Source organism: Camelus bactrianus, chromosome 14 (assembly GCF_048773025.1).
Source record: "Camelus bactrianus isolate YW-2024 breed Bactrian camel chromosome 14, ASM4877302v1, whole genome shotgun sequence".
Lineage (NCBI taxonomy): Eukaryota > Metazoa > Chordata > Mammalia > Artiodactyla > Camelidae > Camelus > Camelus bactrianus.
In genome coordinates, this window is record NC_133552.1 from 13771574 (window position 1) to 13785894 (window position 14321).

The 14321-nt window shown below is 31.8% G+C and overlaps 1 protein-coding gene across 5 annotated transcripts in view; it reads left to right on the top strand.

Moving 5' to 3' along the window:
* Positions 1 to 14321, top strand: part of INTS6 (integrator complex subunit 6) — an 82338-nt gene that overhangs the window by 57705 nt on the left and 10312 nt on the right. For all 5 annotated transcript variants that reach the window (XM_074378119.1, XM_074378121.1, XM_074378122.1 and 2 more), the window contains 7 exons: positions 2390 to 2515; positions 3923 to 4077; positions 7926 to 8078; positions 8205 to 8337; positions 9255 to 9349; positions 11404 to 11514; positions 12519 to 12734. In XM_074378119.1, coding sequence (XP_074234220.1) covers positions 2390 to 2515; positions 3923 to 4077; positions 7926 to 8078; positions 8205 to 8337; positions 9255 to 9349; positions 11404 to 11514; positions 12519 to 12734 — 989 coding nt within the window. The remainder of the gene's footprint in view (positions 1 to 2389; positions 2516 to 3922; positions 4078 to 7925; positions 8079 to 8204; positions 8338 to 9254; positions 9350 to 11403; positions 11515 to 12518; positions 12735 to 14321) is intronic.

The window sequence follows — 14321 nt, forward strand, 5'->3', positions numbered from 1 at the left end:
TTTGTGAACCCTACATAACCACAAATGAGCCAGCTTCTTGACTCGAACGTGTGTGCTTTTTCTCACAAATACAATTAGTGATCCCCAAAACTATTTATGCTTCAATACAAAGTGTCATACATTCCAAGGGGTGAGTTTTGACCTAAAGAATAAGAGAAACATGACATAGGTTAATAGGTTCACTTTTTAAAGATGGCAAATTTTGTTTTAACTTTCAAAAGAATTAATGGATTTTTTATTATTTTCTAAGTACCTCAAGTTTATTCACTTTTCCTCTAATTTTCACGAAATGTCTCTGTTAGTAATTTTGTTTCATACTAACTTACTTATATTTTCCTAATCAATTAGTTGATGACGCAGGTTAGGGGAAATAAGAGGATTGTCACAATTTTATACTTAAAAACTTTTTTTAAAACTTTTTTTTTGTTTAGTTGTTTTTTGTTTTTTCTTGTTTGTTTGTAGGGGGAGGTAATTAGGTTTATTTATTTATTTGGTTTTTTCAGTGGAGGTACTGGGGATTGAACCCATGACCTTGTGCATGCTAAGCATGCACTCTACCATTTGAGCTATATCCTCCCCCCAAAAACTTGTATTTTAATGACATCTTGGGAATACGCTGAATTATCATGAAATAAGATACTGATACAATCTTCAAAATACAATCTTCATATAATCTTCTAAATACCTTGTGTGTTAAGATGGTCGGCTTTTTTATGTATTGTTTTATGTATATGTTTAAATTGACTTGGAAAAAATATTTTAATTTGCCAGTTCTTTTAAATAGTGTAATTCCATATAGACATTCTGTTTTAAATATTGATTTTAAATTAAAATCGTGATTTTCAGGAAACAAGGTATATCCAGATTAAGTTTCTAATACCCTGTAAGGGTTTGAATCATGGCTGCACAACTGTACTAACTTGGATAAATTAGTTAACCTCTCCGGGTTTTAGTTTCTCATTTATAAAATGGAGAAAGTAACCCATAGGGTTGTTGCTCGGCTTAGATAAATTAATGTAATGAAGTGATTAGAATGGTGCCAGTACATAAACACTTAGCAATTGACAGGTGTTTTTATGATTATGACTCTTATTGTCATATACAGGTAAGCTGTTTGTTATATGATACTTGTTTTTCTAAGTAAAGCTGACTCTGAGGATTTGAATCACATGCCTCATGTTCTCTTTTCTGAGTAACCTTCAGCAAATCACATGTTAAGTGTAAATTGATATGAGTAATTTGATATGTCACATATAATAATAGTATGTTTGGAACTAATTTGTTGAATTTGTAAAGGAGTAGCATTTTTCCATTTGAGCTTATTGCAAATAACATTGTAAGATGTTTGATTAAAGACTGAATTTTAGTTGTCATGGTTTTCAGCACTGGTTTTGATCACACATAATAGAAATGTGATATGTTACATATGTAATTATAAATTTCATAGTCACATTAAAAAGAAGTAAGTAAAATTAATGTCAGTAATATTTATTTAAAAATTTATACAAAATATTTCAACATTAAATTGATATTTAAAAACAATTGAGGTATTTTACTTTATTTTCATATTAAGTCTACAAAATCAGGTGTATATTTTACAGTTACTGTATATATCAGTTTTGACTAGCAATGTTTCAAGTTCTCAGTAGCCATATATAGCCAGTAGCTACAGTATGAGACAGCACAGGTCTAAATTTATTGAAAAACCCTGTTTAGGAAATCTTTTCATTGGTACTTTTTCTTAATCATTAACATTTTAATGTTTCTGAACCAAACATTTTATAGGTTAAGATATACAAGCAGGAAATTCACTTAAGATAGGTAATTTCCAAGTATGTAAGCCAAATGAATCTCAGAAAAGCACTTGCTACTATCTGTGTATTAAAGTGCAAATACTTAAAATATGCAGTAACTGCCAGCAGACCAGTTAAATAATTATTGAGTATCTACTGTGTCCTTAGCATTAATCTTAGTAATACTTCCGTTAAGCAGAAAGTTTTTTGGGGATTAGTTACCAGCTGTGGTGTATGTATATTGAAGATAAATTGTATTAGATAACAGTTGGAGATAGGTTTTTATATTTATATGTATTTAAAAATCACATTTTATATAATATATATACATAGTGATTTTTTTCATCATGTTTTGTTCAGCTCAGGATTTCTATTTTTTATATACCTATAATTAGAAGAAAAAGTGTACATACTTTCACAAAATGGAACTGTTAATTGAAAATCACTGTTTTTGTTTCATCATTCCATCAGATAATGAAAAAGTCAAACTTTACCATTGAACTTTGTTAATCAGTCAAAAACCTCACTATGGTTCTTTCTTGCTAAAAGTAGGAATTTCTGCAACTAACTAGTTCACTTTATTCTTTTTATTTCAGGCCGCTCGTACTCTGTATGTTCTCCAAGAATGCTTAATCAGTGTCTGGAGTCCTTGGTGCAGAAAGTGCAAAGTGGGGTAGTAATTAACTTTGAAAAAGCAGGACCAGATCCTTCCCCTGTAGAAGGTATTATTTTACATCTCTTACAGATATTTTAAACTTGCTCTATCTAGTATTCAACTAGTACTGAAAAATTACTATGATTTGGCCTTAACATTGATAAGGCCAAATTATTAAGATGACAAAATGGCTATTGGTAAAGAGGGAAGATTAAATAGGAAGGTCAAGGTAGTATGATAGTAGTTTAGCAGCATCACCTTTTTATGTTGGTTGTTCATAGCCTGAAGTTTATGAGCCCAAAACCTTTTTAAGCATTTACAGATTAGCATATTTCCTTTTTAGTATCATAATGTTGACTCTCTCCAGTATATGTGCTTCTTCCACGTCCCTTAATTCACAAGAATGTTCTACCCTAGATGTTAATTTAATTCCTTGGCTACATTTTTTCTAAGGATCAAACTGGTCAGAATCAAATGGTTGATGTGGTTCCAAAAATGAGAAACCATCCTTTGCCATTCAGCTTGATCCTTTTAACTCTAGCTAAGCTCCACCTGGCTTTATTCTAATATTCTATAATTGTGAACTATTTATATTAGCCAAAGAGTGTAAGAAGTTTCACTAGAATCAGTGGGCAGCTTACTTCCGGACCCTCTGCATTGTACAGCATAGCTTATGACAAGAATCAGAAAGTTGTTAATGACACTTGGTGAAGGTGATCCACTAGAGTGGGTAATTGAGAGAAAAGAAAGGTCATAGAGATGAGAAAATGGTACCCTCAGAGGGGATCATAGGGAAGGAGCAGGAGATGGTAAGATTATATAAATTGTAATGCTATAAATTTATTGGTTTAAAAAAACAAACTTAAAAAATTAAATTGTGTAGACATGGGATGTATTTATTTTTATATTATTGTAGGGCTTCACTTAGAGTAGGCACCAAGTAAGTATTTACTGAACTGTTGGAGAAGAGTTGCTATTTTGCTACAATTGTTTTAAATTAAAGGTTGATGCTTCACATCTAGATTTGCATATTAAGCTTTTATTTTTATTTTTGTTATTAGGCTTTAGTTAAAATGATTTTAAAGAAATACTCATTTAGCAGTATTTACCTAGTATTTACTAAGCCAAGCATGATGATGAAGAAATTGGATGTTTCCCCTTATCTGGTGGGGAAGACACATTATTCATTAAACAATAATTTGTCATAAAGTATTTTTTACATATTCTGATTGGGCAAGCAAAGGGTGATGTGGGACCTCCTTTCAGCTGTTGAAATCATAGTTGCAATTTGGTGATTTTACTCTAGTGAATTCTAATCTAAATGTTGTCTTAGTCATGATAGCATTCTACATTTAAGAGAAATAAGGAAATCCAGAATTGAACAAGTATTAGGGCGTTTTTACTAAGTACTAATGGGTATAATTTAGCTTTTTATGTTTTTTTCTCTTAACAATATATACTTTCTTTTCTGTAGATGGGCAGCCAGATATATCAAGGCCTTTTGGATCTCAGCCTTGGCATAGCTGTCACAAACTCATATATGTCAGACCAAATCCTAAAACTGGGGTTCCTATAGGTCATTGGCCTGTTCCAGAATCTTTTTGGCCAGATCAGAATTCTCCAACACTAGTAAGTACCAGAGAGACTGTGACTTTGTAATAGTAACCATTAACTGCTTTTCATACTAGTTTTAAGTACCATTATCAGTTAAAGTTAAAGGCTAATTTATAGGAATCTGATGTTTGAAGGGCTATGATAAGCTATTATTTGCTTTATTATACTGTGTTGTTCACTATAAAGTAATAAAAAAGAGACATCTGTTTCCTTTAGAATCTAATACTATGCTTTTTTTTTTTTTTTAATTACTGGTATCTGGTTACAGAATCATAGATATATAACAAGAGTTTCTCTTTGAATTCTAAACAATGTTAATATGAGGATTTGTCTCTAGGACATAATCTAGAATTTAAATGAAGGCTTAGAAAATAGTTCTGATGATTTGCTTGCAATCTTTTTGGACTTAGTCTTGAAAATTTGTGTTGATTTGTATAGTTTTAGTTATATTCAGTGTTTTCTGTCTGGAAGTTTAGGGTGGAAAAGATTTTTCTGGTCTTGTTTACATGAATTTTTAAGAAACAGGGAGGCTTATTGAATGATCATGGTGAATTATCAGTATCCACTATATGGGCCTTAAAATAATAGAGTAAATTTATAGAAATATCCATTCAATCTTGTTAATACAGTGTTTTTCTGATTAGTGTTTTTTTCTAGTATCTGAAGATATCATGGGATAATTTGTGGGAGAGCATGACAATGGTCCTTTTGATGTTTCCCTTAGAAGATTAGAATTGTATTTCAAAGATCATTAAGCAGTCTTTAATAATGTTTCCTGCAGCTATCATTTGTGGATTAAACTGAACTGTTTTTGAAAACTTTTATACTTTAAACCTATATCAACTATTCAGAATAATTTTTACTTCTATTCTATACAAGGTCTATAAAGTGACATTTCCTTTATTCATTAGGGATTTAATGAAGTTAGTACATGAAGTTAAGTTTTTATAAATTTTAGTGAGGTATCTTCTCTATTTCTTTTTTTTTTTTTCTGATTGAACCATCATAGTTTTTTCAGTCTGACCTTAGAGAAGCTCTCAATTTCCTTGGTCATTTTACTTTGTCTTCTGGAGCCCTTTCAAAACTCTTATAGAACAGATATTGGAATGAAATATTATACTGTTGATTATTCATTCTGTTGTGTATGTATTAGCACCTCAGTAGTACATATGGTACTTATTAAGTCCTAATAGGAAGAAATCAAAAACCAACATCACAAGCATTATCTGTTAATGTTACTCTAATGGGCTATTACAAATTGTTACATGCTATAGAGGAATTTGAAATCTAGGTAGGATTTCAGTTGGAAGAGGAAACAGTATGAGAAAAAAGAATGGAAGTGAAAAAGAACAATGTGTCTTTAGAGGAGTAGAAAATAGCTGAGAATAGGTGGGTCATAGTATATTTGTAGGACATTGGGAGCACTATTAAATAAACCGAATTGCTCATGACTTTAAATGGAAAGTTAGAGAATTTGAGTTTTTCTCAGTGGAGTTCATAGAACTGAAGACATTTTTAACAGAGTGCTGCTTTAGGAAAATTAATCTGGTGGTTATATGCAGCAAAATTAGAAGGAGATGAATTGAAAGATGGAAGCAGGTTACCTTGAGGGCTATTACTATGGTTCATGAAAGAAAGATGAGTTTGAATTAAGATGACCGAAGAGAGAATCATAAAAAAGAGATAATATTGGGGAGAACTAGCAAAATTTAGTAACTGAAGAATCTTAGAAGGGAAATGAAATTTTTATAAATAATAGTATTTCATATAGAAGTATTAATACTGAAATTAAATATGATTTATTAGAAATTGGTTCTAAATTGGAATCATGGCTCTACCAGTTATCAGCCATGTGTCTTTAGTTAATTATTTTCTCTAAGCCCCAATTTCCCATTTGTTAAATGGAGATAATAACTCCTATCTGATAGGATTGTTTTGAGGATTAAATGAAATAATAAATAAAAATTTTTCTTTGCCAAATTGTTCTAGAGGATTCCCCCTCTCCCTACTCCCCCTTTCTTCTTAGATCTCAATGTTTTCATCCAAAAATTGTATTGAGTTTTATAGACCAGTTCAATAAACTGTGTCAGGTACATGCTAGGCACAGGAGCACAAGATGCGTAAAACATTGTACTTACCCTCTGGAACCTTTCCATTCAATAGGAAGGTCAGCCATATAAATGTAATGGAGTGCAGAGAGCTAACTGTAATAGAGCGGCAGACAGAGCCCCGAGGAGGTGGTGCCTGACTGCCTGCTATGTGTATGGTGTACAGGGTGAGAGTGTGTGTTGGGGAAGAAGTCTTAGAGGTTGGTATTTGCCAGTTCAGACGTCAAAACTTACTTCATCTGCAATATGCAAGGGAGAAAATAACAAAGCATCCAGGGATAACGTGAAACACGGGGGCATGAAAGATGATATTCTGTTTGGGCAACTGCAGGTAGTTTGGTATGGCTGGAGCACAGGGTGGTAGTTAAAAGACAGATAGGGACCAGATCGTCAAAGGTTCTTTGTATACAATATTAAAAGAGCCTGGCCCTATTTTTAGGTGATTGGCTGCTACTTTTACCCAATAATTCGAGATAGGAAAATTACATGATTATATTTCATGACCATGGGATTGATTGGAGGGGACTGACTAAATTAGGGAGACTAATTTAAAATAAGCAGTTGTACTAATCTAGTCTGAGAAATGATGAAGGCATGAATTAGAGTGGTAAGAAATAGAAGATGAACTTTTAGAGAGATGAGAATTTAGTGTTGACAGAGGCCACGGACTAAATACTGAACACCTGCCATGTTTATGTGTTCTAAGTGGCTTAGGATTTGTGGTATCATTTTATCTAAGTCTTTGTGCCAGTTAAATATGGAGGATAAGGAGGTGATATTAAGAATAGTATCTAGGTTTTTAGAACAGGTTTTGTGGTTTGGGGGGAGAAATAATGAATTTAGTAATAGTACATCTGAGAGACCTATAGAAATTCAGGTTATGTCCTGTTGGCAGTTGGATACATAAGAGAAATGAGAGAGATCTAGTCTCCGCGCAGTAGATTTGGGAGCCACCAGTGTATACAGGTAGTAACTGAGGCTATAAAGAGTCCATTATAGCTGTGACATTTCACATTATTTCCCCGTAGCTCATATTTCCTTCACCATCTTCGCTTGGTGAGAGTTTTAGGAAGGAGACTGTTAAGGTGGGAAATAGAGTACATGCTTTGTTTTCCCTTTAAAGTACTGTGATTTTTGTACCTCTAGAGCAGGGTCTCCAAAGTAGAGTGTGTATACCACAGGGGAAACAGTCTATTGGAATAGGGAAGGAAAACACAGCTTTTGCTTATGTTTACTTTTTTGTTTATTCATATTAATTTGGTATATATCATTATGTACCTATAAATTAATAATTTACAAGTAATTTATAAGTGTATTTTAAAAATTTACTAATCAATGATTGTGATCCGTTTGGAAGCCACTACTTTATACTAAAGTAATTAAATTGCTACAGTTGAGAACTTTGGAAGGTTCCTATACATTAGTTGTTTCTTGGACATAAAAATTAATGAGTACTTACTTAATTCTAAAATTTTGCATTTAACGTCTGATAAATTGGATTTTAAGATCAACAAAGATCATTATATTTATTCTGTATAAATTTTGAAGTGCTTTGTCTTTTTCTTGTGAATATTATATAATTTAAGCATTACATGTTTAAGTATTTTCTTTCAGCTAACTGGTGCTTTCAGTAGTAAATTAAACTCTCACTAGCAGAACTGAGGAACTAAGTAAACTTTGGTAGTGAGGAATACTGAAAAGGAGTTTGTTTCTGGTTCTTTACATGAAGAGTAATAATAAGACTTTCCCCTCTAGCCACCTCGTACATCTCATCCTGTAGTGAAGTTTTCCTGTACAGACTGTGAACCGATGGTTATTGACAAATTGCCTTTTGACAAATATGAGTTGGAACCTTCACCTCTGACTCAATTTATCCTGGAAAGGAAATCTCCTCAAACATGTTGGCAGGTGAGCTAAACATCTGTAATGATTTAAAATTTTAATTTGATGTTTATTAAAAAGTTAAATCAATGATTTATGTAACATTCTGTAAAGGTTATTAAATATGAACTTTTAACTACTTCTTTTTAACAGGTATATGTGAGCAATAGTGCAAAATATAGTGAACTTGGCCACCCCTTTGGTTACTTGAAAGCCAGTACAGCACTGAATTGTGTCAATTTATTTGTGATGCCTTATAATTACCCAGTCCTTCTTCCCCTTTTAGGTAAGTCTCATTCTTGTCACATTCTCTGTGGCTTAGCATACATACAGATTTTCCTAAAAACAAATTTAGGAAACATCTCTTTCTTTTTTCTTGTCTTCTGGAAATAAGTGAAGTTTCTTTTTTTTTCATTACTCTAAAGTATTGCAGCTGTCTTAAGATTTTATAGCAAACTGTACATATTTCTGATAAATAGAAGGTCAATGTCAAACCATTTTTGATTCTACAAACTATTGAAGATACTATATTTTAAATTTCTAAATGAAAAATTCTAAGCTTTTTCAAGTTAGATTTCTTACATAGTTAGAATTGGTGATGCAGTTTGTATTTGGTAAATAATTAGATATTTTGTAGAAGCAATTCATATTTATAAGATCTTGAGTATGTTTTCTTTGTAGGAATTTATAATTTTCATTTGGCAATTTTAAAAAAATGAATGAATTTGTTCTAAAATTACATGATAAGCCTAAAGTTGGTTTCTGGGGACAATTTGGCTGTAATTTTTTGAGGGGGTACTTTGGAGAAGACATCTTTCCCTTCATGGAACCCATCAGATTTAAAAGTTATAGTCAAAATATTAGTAGGTATATTTTATAGAAAACACCATGCATACTTTGTTTCTGTCTTCAAATCTGTTTCATGTCTAGATATTACTTACGTATTTTCTGACTCTCCCTTTTTATTATTACATGTAATTTTAGACCAGAATTGGCACCTTTTCATTTTTAAAGTGGTATTACTACCCAAAAATGCCAGAACCAAAATTTTTACCATTTTTAATTTTGTTAAAAACATACATCTGATGTTCCTCTCTCTTGCATAAATAAGAAAGCAGACTTTAAAAATGAAACTTATTTGACTTGATTTTCATGTATGAAAACAGTGAATGTTGATAGTTTGTTCACATTATACATTTATAGATGACTTGTTTAAAGTACATAAAGCAAAACCAACATTGAAATGGAGACAGTCATTTGAAAGTTATTTGAAGACAATGCCTCCGTACTATCTTGGGGTAAGAATATTATTGTTTAAAATAGAACTTATTAGAAAATATTACATTATGCTTATAGTTTACTGTAGGTGTTAAAACTTTTATTTATTGCTGTTACAGAATAAATGTCATGAAAATTGAGTGTACAAATGATCCGTATAGATGTAATAGAAAAGAAATGTTACAGTGATTTGCAGAATAATGATGATGATGAATATGAGAACATGTATAATGCTTACCCAGGCCTGGTACTATCCTAAGCACTTGACATGTATTAACCTCATTTAATTTATATAGTAACCCTATGAGGCAGAAATCACTGTTCTTATTTCACAGATGAGGAAACAAAGACACTAAAAGATTACATAATTTGTCCAAGGCTACATAGCTGATATATGGGAGACAGGAATTCAGTCCCAGGCAGCCTGGGTTTAGAATTTAGGCTTTTAACCTCAATTGTTGTACTACCTTTTAATTTTTTTATTTCATGTTATTAAAAAAATTTTTTTTATTGAAGTACAGTTTACAATGTTATGTCAATTTCTGGTGTACAGCACAATACTTCAGTCACATAGGAACATACATACATTCGTTTTCATATGCTTCTTCACCATGGGCTACTGCAAGATAGTGAATATGGTTCCCTGTGCTATACAGTATAAACTTGTTATTTATCTGTTTTATGTATATTAGTTATACTACCTTTTTACATTGCAATTTTATAATTACTTTTCTTTAAGGGTACAAAAAAAGGTTTGTGTTTGCATTATTTCCTAAATCTCCAGAAACATGTTTTTAGGTAGATAAACATACATTCTCATAGAACCTTTTATTTTTAGCACTACAGGTTTTCTGATTATTTGAAACCTAGTATATCATAATAGATAAGACCAATAATGCATATATTATTAGATACATTATTTATTTTATGAAAAGTAACATCTTAACAAAAAGATCTACACTAAAAGCACTTGAAAACATTGCTTCTGCTTTTACTGCAGGAATATTACAGCATTTGACTGTAGTTAATCTATCTAAATGGTCTCTAATAAGGACATTAATTTCTTGAGCTGTGAAAATCATATATTTTAATTATAAGAGAGAAGTTGTGTGTATCTAGCACATTGTGCCTGCTATGTAAGAGAGAGGAAAAAAAGAAACACTTGAATATGAACTGTTACATGTTTGATTCATACGTTTCATAGTAGCCCAGAGGACTTAGCCAAAGCTACATGGATATTAAATGTCAGATCTGGGGTTTGATTCCAGTTTGACATGAGGGCTCTTATACGTTTTCTAATATGTCAGTGAATGGTTATCATCCTTTTTCTGACTTGTCTCATTTATGTATGCTTGACAATCCTGCTAGTGATATTTTTCATTACACAAAGTGGTTCTTAATTTGCCTCTCCTTACAATTGAAAATTATTTCACTGTACCACTTCCACAGTAAATATTACACTTATCTTTGCCTCCTCATTTTTCCTCTAGAGCTTGTTTTCATTTTTTCTTTCAGCTCAGCTAATGATAGTAGTAATGATGAATACCTACTGAATACTTACTGTGTGCCAGATGTGCTACATACATTAATTCATTTAATCCCATGACAGCCCTATGTAGTTACTACTATTATTATTTTACAAATGAGACACTTAAGGCACAGAGAGGTCATAAAGCTAATGAGGGGTTGAGCCCCAACCCTTCCAGTTACCCAAGGTAGAAATCCTCTATTTTCCTTGACTCCTTTTCACTGACTACCCAACTTCCATCAATTCTACTTCTGCAATGTGTCTCCTGCCCATTTTTTCCAAACTTAGTGTCTCTAGTGATACTAAGAAGTCCAGGACTTCACCATTTCTTGCTCTGGTTGTTGTTATTATAGATTCTAATCCTTATTTAGTATTTCAAACTGCCTTTCACTGACAGACAGTTTACTGAAATACAGATCTGACTATGTGACTCTTATATAAGAAAAGGAGACATTTTGGTGGGTGAAATTCTCAAAATTGACACTACATGTAGCTATGAATTTCTGACAAGCTTAAGATTGAATGGTGTTTTCTTTTTCCCTGTAGCCTTTGAAGAAAGCCGTTAGAATGATGGGAGCACCTAACCTAATAGCAGACAGTATGGAATATGGACTTAGTTACAGTGTCATTTCATACCTCAAAAAGTTGAGTCAACAGGTACTGTGAAGAAATAGAGCCAAATTAAATATTTTGAATGGTTTTGGCTGTGATGGTTAATAGCCCAGGTGTTAGTTCTTGATGGTTCTAATAGAATTCATTGCATTAATACATTTTAAAACCATGTATATCATATTAACATAATTCTGTCTCAGGTACATGGTGTACTATGTTTTGAAATGTTGATTTCAAATAATAATTGCTAGTGTGTGAAAATGGCTTTATTAATATTGTCCTACTCTTCCTGTACCTGAATATTCTTTATATTTTCTTTTGGGAAATTTATGTTAGAAAGTTATTTTTCTTAGAGCAAAAAATCAGTTTCTTTTTCTTTATGTTTTAAAACCTACAGTTTTTTTTCTTTCAGAATGGGAGTTTCTTTTGAAATGTTTGAAAATACTGAATTTTGTCATTTTGGATGTAAATCACATTAATAGATACTATAGTAGTCACATAGTATACATTTTGACTGCCAAGTTACTAAAGTATAAAACAATTTTTCCTGTACTTCTGCCATCTCTCCTTTAACTGCTAATTGAAATGTAGGTGGGAAAGGGTTGAAATATTGCTATTTGCTTTCCAGTGAAAAACTCCATCACTATTTGCCATATCTATGAACATTTAGTTATGTGCTAGTAATAGTGTCTTTAAATATTGATTTTTTTTTCCTAATTTTATATCACTTCTAAATTTAGGAATATTTATTTTCATTTAGGGTGCATTTACATATCATGGTTTTTTTTTTTTTTTACATATCATGGTTTAAGTGTAGTGATTAATAAGTAAAATAAATTGAAGTTGTGTTTGTGTGCCTTGCTCCAAAACTTTAGAATTGTGATGATTTAAAATCATAAGAAATTATTATTTAAACTATGTTTAGTTTACTTACTTTAGTTTATGTACTTTTTAAATATAATAAATAATTTGTAGAAGACCAAAACTGTTAGTATTTAATTTACTACTTTAGATTATATAAAGACAACTTTTGTTTATTTTTACTTTAGGCCAAAATAGAATCTGATCGAGTCATCGGTTCTGTAGGCAAAAAAGTAGTACAGGAAACTGGAATTAAAGTCCGAAGCCGATCACATGGTTTATCAATGGCTTATAGGAAAGATTTTCAACAACTGCTCCAGGGAATTTCAGAGGATGTTCCTCACAGACTGCTAGACCTTAATATGAAAGAATACACTGGGTTCCAAGTTGCTTTGCTCAATAAGGTAATGGTTATATGAATTTAGTACTGCTCTAGTTATACTCTGTTATATTGTTGAATACATCTGACAAAGAATAAATCATTTTATAGATAAGAGAAAACAGTCCTAGAAATTGCCTAAGATTACATAACTTATGGTAGAGTTAGTTCACTGTAGTTTAATACTTAACACTGCTAACATTGGGTGCACAGTATGATCCTAAAATGCTTTGTGAATACTCATTAAAAAGCTCTTCATCCTATTAGTCTTTTTGTAGGCACAGACAAGCTGATTCTAAAATTTATATGGAAGTGTAAAAGTTCTAAAATACTTAAAATCATTTTGGAAAAGAATAAAGTTAAAAGCCTTATATCATCTAATTTTAAAAGTTACTGTAAAGTTACATTGATCAACACGTGTTGCTGGCATAAGGATAAACATATAGATCAGTAGAAAGAACAGAGTCTACAAGTAGGCCCTCACACGTAGAGTCAAATTAATTTTTAACAGAGGTGTCAAAATAATTCAGTCAGGAAGGAGACAATTTTTTTCGATAAATAGCTTGGGAACAATTGGATATCCATATTCAGAATAATGAACTTGACCCTAACCTCACATTACTTTAAGTGTTCATGGTCATAAATATAAGAACTAAAGCTGTAAACTTCTACAGGAAAACAGGAGAATATCTTTATTCCATTGGATCATGGGTCAACAAAGAGTTCTAAAATATAACACAAAATGCACACACACACACAAACTTGATAAGTTGAACTTCATTAAAATTAAAATTTTTATCTTCAGAAGAAACTTTGAAGAATGAACAGGCAAGCTACAGCCTGGGAGGAAAACATACATCGAATAAAGAACTTATATCAAAATATATAAAGAACTCGTAGAACTCAATAATAAAAAGACAAACGTCCAATAAAAATGGACAAAGTATTTGACTGACACCTCACCAAGTAAGATATGCTAACTCAAATAGGCACATGAAAAGATGTTCAACCTTATTAGCCCTTGGAGAAAAGCAAATTAAAACCATAATGAGATCCCACTTCACACCCACTAGACTGGCTAAAATTTAAGACTGAAAAGTACAAAGTTTTGATAAGGATGTAAAACAACTGGAATTCTCATATTGTTGATAGAAAATAGTATGCTGTTTCTTAAGAAAGGTAAATATTGCTATATAGCCAGCAGGTCTACTTGTAGATATCTACTGAGATAAATGAAAATATATATGTGGGTATATAAAGGCTTGGTATACAGATTCAGAGTAGCATTATTTGTAATAGCCCAAAACTGAAAGCAGTCCAAGTGTTGATCAGCTGCTGAATGGATAAAGATGGTATACCCATGTTATGCAAAACTGCTCTACAGTAAAAAGGAGTAGACTTCTGATAGATACATGAACAACATGGATGAATCTCAAAAAAATATTCAGTGGAAGAGGCCGGATAGAAAAGATTACATATTGCAAGATTCCATTTATAGAATGGAAATGTAGAGAGACAGAAAGCAGATTAGTGGTTGTTTGGGGATAGGAACAGGGATTGACTACAAATGGGCACAAGGAAATTTCTGGGATGATGAAGGTATTTTCTAAAA